The sequence below is a fragment of the Tupaia chinensis genome, unplaced genomic scaffold (genome assembly GCF_000334495.1).
Source record: "Tupaia chinensis unplaced genomic scaffold, TupChi_1.0 Scaffold143582_1, whole genome shotgun sequence".
NCBI lineage: Eukaryota > Metazoa > Chordata > Mammalia > Scandentia > Tupaiidae > Tupaia > Tupaia belangeri.
In genome coordinates this window covers 72,244-80,041 of record NW_006203428.1, presented here as the reverse complement: position 1 = coordinate 80,041, position 7,798 = coordinate 72,244, and the positions used below count along the sequence as shown (strand labels likewise).

Sequence of the window (7,798 nt, the reverse complement as noted above, 5' to 3'; positions counted from 1 at the left end):
TGACAGTCCTCCCTCGAAGTTCCTGGCCCAGGGGTCGAAAGATGGGAGTGTCCATCTTTTCTTCTGTTATTGCGATATATTACATTTATTGTTTTGTGTATGTTGAACCACTCTTGCATCTCTGGAATAAAGCCTGCCTGGTCATGTTCTGTAATCTTTTTAATGTGTTGTTGGATACTATTTGCTAGTATCTTTTTTATAGTATTTTATGGAGAATTTTTGCATCTGTATTCATCAGGGATATTGGTCTGTTGATTTTCTGTTTTGTTATGTCCTTGTCTGTTTTGAAGATCAGGATGATGGATGCTTCATAAAATAAATTTGGGCAGGTTCTTTCCTTTCAGATCTTTACACACAGTTTGATGATAATCAAAGTTAATGCTTCTTTAAAAGTTTTCTAGAATTAGGAAGTGAAATCTGGGTTTTTCTTTCTTGGGACACTATTTATTGCTGATTCAATCTCATTGCTTGTTATTGGCCTATTAATGCTTTTTATTTCTTCCTGATCCAATCTCGGTACATTATATGTGTCCACAAATGTGTCCATCTCATTTAGTTTTTCTTGTGTGTTGGTGTACAATTGCTTCTAATATTATTAACTTGATTATATTTTAAAAGACATTATTTCCAAATAAGGTCATATTTATAGGCACCCGGAGTTAGGACTTGAACATTTTTTGGCATGAATGAGAAGGACAAGTCACCTCGCCACACATACTCATGTAGGGTTGGATGCATCAAAGTGTTTTATAGATTAAGATATACACAAGGAATATAAATTCCATCTCAACGGATAAACCTAAGTGATGTTCATTTTATATATTCCTTGATAGTTTTTAGAAAATTGAGCCATAAGATTCAATACTTTACCCAAACAGAGTTTTGCATTTCTTCCATGTGGTCCTTGCACATTTTAGAAGAGCTCATTTGTCATCATATATGTGATTGATCTGTTTCAGAATTTGTTTCTTCCAGTAGACTCTAAGCTCTTTGAGGAAAATAACGGCAGCTTATTAATCTCTGCAGCTCCTGTGTCTAGCATGCCAATCGACTCACAGTAGTTCTTAGGAAGTCACTGAAGGAGTGAAGGAGACCTTGAGGAAGGAAGGAAGATGCTTGTGGAGCTGCTGTTTAGTGGCTATGGGAATAGGAAGTGTATGATTTCAGAGTTGCTTCCTCAGGACTTTCCTTTCTACTATGATCTTTTGAGAACTGCTCAGGGTCTCAATGTACAATAAACACTGAAATTTCAAAGCAGTCTCAGACCACGTGAGTCTTTAGCTCATTAAAGTAGCTTTTTTCCTTAAATGCTTCCAGGTCAATCCACCAGTGGCATAGTATACCACGAGGAGGAAGAAGGGATAAAAAAGTGCTATGTGGGGACCAGGAGTTGGCATAATGGCTATGTCGCTAAACTCCCTTATAGTCAACCACGATTCGAGTCCCAGACCCAGTGGCTTAAACTAACGCCAGGTGTGTGTGCGTGTCTGCCCAAGATCCTGAGAGGAGAATGGAGGAGAAGGGATTGCAGTGTGGCCATCTCCCCTGGGGGGTGATTTCTCACTTTATATTTCTCTGTCTCTCTCTGTTTCTGGCGAGTGCATATGCCCTATAGCAAAAACCTGTCAAAAAAAAAAAAAAAGGAAAAAAGAAAAAGAAAGAAAAAAAAACAGTGCTATGTGCAAGACATGTATTTGACTAATTTCTGTAAATGTATCAAGGTTGAATACTTAATGTGCTAGAGCCAATAGCTCTCTCTAGTGGACCACTGTCAGCTGACATCAGAGACAATATATAGTTCTTTTTAAAGTTTTGTCATACCTTTTCATACCTAACCCATTATAATGTCGATAATAAAAAGCTGTGTCCAAACTCCAGAGGAAGACAGAGTCAGATAAAATCAGACAGTCACAGGAAATATAGAAAAGGAGGAAGAATCTTGTGGAAAACGCACCCAGAATAGACTGGGGGATTTTGGGTGCCGCCCCTCCCTTCTCCTTTTGACCCTCAAAATAGTGACTGATAAACCTTGTTTTATCTCCACAATCATGAGTCAGGTTGTGATATACAAGTGCAGCATTCACAGGCAGGTTCACAGAACATGTGAAATTCAATATCATGAAACATAATATCACTCTGTAGGAGCAGGGATTTTGCTCATCATTAGATCCCAAGTGCCTTGAAAAGTGCAAAGCATATAGTAGTTATTCAGTAAATATCTGTTTAATGCATTATTAAATGAATTAAATTGACTAATCAGAAACTGCTGTGGGCAGTCAGAATGTCATATTCGGAAAAGAATACTTGAGCAAGAAACTCCTGAAATAAAACCGTTGTCCAAGTAAAGTGAGGCTCTGCTCAATTGGCAGCAGTATGGCTAGGAAAGGGAATATATATCTTTTGAGGTAGTTAAAGCAAATATTCCTTATCCCAGAGTCAGAGCCCTGCTTCCTCTCTTTCTTCCTTGGCTAGAGCATTTATTTATCACTGAATTTCCAACTCACCAACTCCCTTTGTTTCCTACTTAAAGCAAAGGCCAAGGCTAACAGAACAAATTTTGCTTGAACTAAACCCCTACAGGGTTGGCCAAGCAATATAAAGATCACTATTCTGTCCTTCAGTGCCTATTCCAGGATCTGCCTCCTCTAACACTTTCCCTTTCTAAAGCAATTGGCAAAACAAAACAAAACAAACAAAAACAGGTATTGGCTCCTACTTTCAGTTTTCCCCTTCACATGCTCTGACATCTACCTAGCACACCATTTTAGCATTAGCAGCAGATTTTTCTAATTCTGCTCTAATTCATCTCTGTGATTAACCCTCCATGATCTCTTCTTTTTTATCTGTTTTAGATACCTGCAGTAGAAAATAACCCTTTCCTTGTTGGAATGCACTATTGGTATTTAAGCCACAGCCCTCGAACTCAGCACTGCAATATTTGTCGGGAGAGTATTTCTGCCTTATCTAGAGATGCTATTATCTGCGAAGGTACTTTTCTGATTCATTTAGAAAGTAGAGTTCAGTGGGTGGAGAGAGAAGTGAAAAAGCTTATGTGGCATTAGTGTCACTGACTCACTACGTAACTGCCTCTGGTGTGAAGTTAACCCTGACTGAGGAAAGAAGAGAGGAAACTAGATGAGGGGGAATTCTAATGAATGAAAAATGAGGGTGGGGTATGTAGAGAATGGGACTATATGGTCACAAGGGTTTGAATAGACAGAAAACTCTTCTTCCCTTACCATTAATTTCTTTTCAAGTCAGATAGTGGAAAGTTTAGCTGGTAAGAATAAAAAAGGACTGTATCATATTTACAAATAGGTGTTTGGAGGTGGATCAGAACTATTTATAAGGTATCTGGGTTCTGACTTTCAGAGCAGCTTAGGGAAGAGAATTAGACTCTTCATTGTCACCAGATTCACACCTTTATTTTTTCTTGATCTTCCCATAGTGTGCAAAGTCAAATCTCACAGATTATGTGCTTTGAGAGCAAGAAAAGACTGCAAGTGGAATACCTTGTCTGTCACTGATGACTTACTCCTGCCTGCAGATGAAATAGTAAGTACTAGGCATTACTTCCCACAGTCACCCTCTCCCAGTTTCCCTTCAGCCAGGACACAAAGAGGAAGGAAGACTTTCAGTACTGATGACTTACTCCTGCCTGCAGATGAAATAGTAAGTACTAGGCATTACTTCCCACAGTCACCCTCTCCCAGTTTCCCTTCAGCCAGGACACAAAGAGGAAGGAAGACTTTCAGTATCCAGGCAAACAAAGCAGGACACTTCCCCCAGGCTCACAATCTAACCAATCTAAAAGAAAATCCCATTCCTACCTGTCACTGGTCACTAGCATTGGAACAGGGAGGGGAGGACCATGAAGACTTAGAGCTTTTACCTACCGTCCACTACAGGCTAGTGCAATTATTCCAGCTGGCTCTCCCTCTCCTTGTGTCTCTAACTTCTGCCTCTTTCTTTTTACCCTTCAGCAGATCATGCCCCATCAATGGGTAGAAGGAAATATGCCTGTCAGCTCTCAGTGTGCAGTATGTAATGAGAGCTGTGGCAGTTATCAAAGACTTCAAGATTTCCGTTGCCTTTGGTGTAATTCTACGGTGAGACTCCTTGATACTTAGAGATCTCCTTGATATATAGAAAACTTGCCTTCTAGAGAAGGAAGTGAATTGGAGTTTGACTATGCTTTCACATAGAAATCTCATAAACCCTTATTTCAAAATAAGTTATAAAGATTTTATAGTATAAAGTTTAGTATGCTGCCTTTCCAAATCAGGCTATGGGATTTTTGAGGGGAGAATTTAAGACTTTCATCTTTTAGAACTCTTACTTGGCGAGGCCTACTAGCAAATGGGTAAATCTAAACTCTCTAATAGCAATATGGGTAATTCAAAAATAAGTTCTGACTCTGCCCTTAAGAAATTTCCCTTCTTTATTTACTACTTCTTAGGAAACTATAATCTTTGTTAAATAATAATGATTAATAATATTAACACATTATAATTGTCCTTATGTATTGAATGTTATATATACATCACCTGTTTTTATTCTTGCAACAATCTTAAAACAAGTTTCACTATACCCATTTTACAGAGGAGGAAAGTGAGTTTCAGAAAGATGAAGTGATTTGCCCAAGATCATGTAGCCAATAAACAAAAGTCCTGATTCAAATAAGATTCTGCAAAGACCATATTCTTAACTACAATATTACTAGGCCTCTAAACCAGTGGTCCTCAACTGGGAGTAATTTTGACTCCCCTCCCCCAGGAGACATTTGGCAATGTCTGGAGATACTTTTGATTGTTACGACTGGGGCTTGGGAGAGTGCTACTGGCATCTAGTGAGTAGAGCCCTGGAGTTTCACTAAATCTTCTACAGTGTACAAGGTATCCTCTTTTCTTAAAAAAAGAATTATTTAACTTTATTTATTTATTCATTTTATTTAAATTTGACCAGAGAGGGACAGAGAGAGAGAGAGAGAGAATGAGAATGAGAAAACAAGCTGCCAGGCCCAGGCCTTGAACTGTGGTCTGCCATATGAGAGTCCAGCACCCTTAACCACCATACTACCTGTCAGCCTCCAGGGCATCCTCTTTTAACAAAGTCCTATCTGGTCCCATATATCAATGATGCCAGGAGTGAGAAACCCTGATCAAGATTTTCTAATCTAGTTGATGCTTATCTCAAACTGAGTTTTCTAAACAAGAAGAAACAAAAGTATGGACTTTGTTTTAGAAGACTCTGGTTGTCCTTGCTCTCTTTTCATTGCTTCTGAATAACCAACCCAGTTTCATGTCCCCTAGAAGCTGTGTAATTGTTGAGAAATGGTTCTTGAAAGTTTCAGAAATCTGGAAACAAAGACCACTTATGGAAAGGCAACAGACTTGGACAAAATTCTTTACCTCACTAAGCCTAATATCCCCATTTCTTAAATGAACCTAATAATGTTCCCTATCACACATAGTTGTTGTCAGGATTGAAATATAATAGTTTATCAGGACCAGTAGTTAGTGTAATGGCTATGTCGCTGAACTCCCATGTAGCTGACCACGGTTCAAGTCCTGGACCTGGTGGCTTAAACTCACATCAGATGCGTGTGCGTGTGTGCCCAAGATCCCAAGAGGAGAATGGAGGAGAGGGGATGGAGGAGAGGGGATTGCGGTGTGGTCTTCCTCCCGGAGGTGATTTCTTGCTTTCTATCTCTCTGTTTCTCTCTGTGTTCCTGGCGCGCACACATGCCCTATAACAAAAAGCCTCTCCAAAAAAAGAAAAAAATAGAAATATAATAGTTTATCAGGATTAGCACTCATATTACAAGTAAGGTCCCCATTGTATCGGCCACTAAGATTGTGCTGTAGGACTGGTGACTTCTCACTGCCTGTAAATGGGTATCTTCTGAAAGTCACCTTTGCAAAGCCTAGAGTTCTTGAGGTCATACTCAAAGATAGTCTCAAGGTGGAATAGGGGTACCCAGGTGAGTTAAGAATATGTGTATGGGACCAAATCTCAAAAAGAGATCTGAATACTAAGAATCTAAATCTCAAAATCGATATTTGAGATTGATCAATGTTATCTTTCTCCACTCCCCCCTTTTTTTTCTCTGCTCTTCTCTTGTCATTTCAGGTGCATGATGTCTGCAGGAGACGGTTTTCCAAGGAATGTTGCTTTGGAAGTCATCGCTCATTAGTCATTCCTCCCACTGCCCTCAGTGACCCTAAAGATGATGGTAAGTAGCTAAACTTTAACCTCAGAAATATATTGGAGAGGGAGAGAACATGCAAAGTTTGGGAAGAAGGACTGCAATTAAATTATTCTCCTCAACTAGTCAAACATTTAGAATAGAAATATGCACATGTGCATAGACAGTTTGTGGTTTTCTTTAGACATTTGGGATAGTCTATATGTATGTGGGCATGTTCTCTGTAGCTTTTGTCACAATTTTTTCTGACTGATCAGATTTGATTTCAGCTTTTTCATGATTTCCAAACATCATATAACCCATAAAATAAGTGTGTTATATTCAGGTGGTCAAGGAAGAACTGCATGAAGGTCTAGGTTATATTACTTTTAAAATGGAAACTAAAGGGAGTGGGAGGGAGGGAATCAGGGGGAAAAATAAACACACATTTAATAGCACAAACATGAAAAGTTAATCTGCTGATGATAATGTATATGGTAATATCTTTGACTATTCATGTTGGAGAAACCATGTTGTACACTGTAAAGATGCATAGTGATTAAATGTAATCAATGTAAAAATAAATGTAATCAATGTAAATGTAAAAATAAAATGCACACACAAAATAATGGAAATTACTACCAAGGTGATTCCCATATCTTAAACTAACATGACTATTGCTCCAACACTCTTCGTTGATGTATTGTCAATTCCTGGATACTACTGATGAATACAATAGTTAACTATATTCACAAGATGCTCAAAGGGTGCAGAGAGATGTACAAAATGGTCATTTTCAGAAGTAATGATTATTTTGGATCTAAGACAGTGATATAATACAAGTAGCAATTTAATATATTGGGTCATTGGGAAAATCATGACACATTTTTCCATAGAAATACATTGTGACTTTCTCAATGACCTAATAGCATAAACTAAGTGCCAAAAAAAAAAATGTCAAAGACACTTGAAGATCAGAAAATATCAGGAATGTTAGGCATCTGTAGAAGGTTGAACAGAAAAGAAGTAGTAATGAAATCAGTGCAATAAGAGTAAACTTTGGGGACCAGCAGTTAGCATAATGGCTATGTCGCTGAACTCCCATGTAGTCGACCGCAGTTTGAGTCCCAGATCCAGTGACTTAAACTCATGCCAGGCACGTGTGCGTGTGTGCCTAAGATCCCTAGAGGAGAATGGAGGAGAAGGGATTGTGGCATAGCCATCCCCCCTGGGGGGTGATTTCTCACTTTCTGTTTCTCTCTCTCTTTCTGGCGAGTGCACGTGCCCTATAGCAAAAACCTCTCCAAAAAAAAAAAAAAAAAAGAGTAAGCTTTGTATGTATAAAGTCTTCTAACAAAAGGTCTAGCCATGGGAACCAGCAGTTAGCGTAATGGCTATGTCGCTGGACTCCCACGTAGTCGACCGCGGTTCGTGTCCCGGACCCGGTGGCTTAAAACTCACGCTGGGCGCGTGTGCGTGCGTGCCCAAGATCCCAAGAGGAGAATGGAGGAGAAGGGATTGTGGCGTGACCATCTCCCCTGGGGGGTGATTTCTCGCTTTCTGTCTCTATGTCTCTCTCTCTCTGTCTGGCGAGCGCACACGCCCTATAGC

General features: G+C 39.3%; 1 protein-coding gene across 1 annotated transcript in view; it reads left to right on the top strand.

Moving 5' to 3' along the window:
- The window catches only part of DGKK (diacylglycerol kinase kappa), a gene marked incomplete at both ends in the record, with an annotated part of 173,057 nt that overhangs the window by 111,112 nt on the left and 54,147 nt on the right, over window positions 1–7,798 (top strand). The window contains 4 exon segments of the mRNA XM_027766479.1: window positions 2,853–2,988; window positions 3,449–3,555; window positions 3,987–4,109; window positions 6,133–6,235. Of these exon segments, the coding sequence (XP_027622280.1) occupies window positions 2,853–2,988; window positions 3,449–3,555; window positions 3,987–4,109; window positions 6,133–6,235 (469 nt within the window).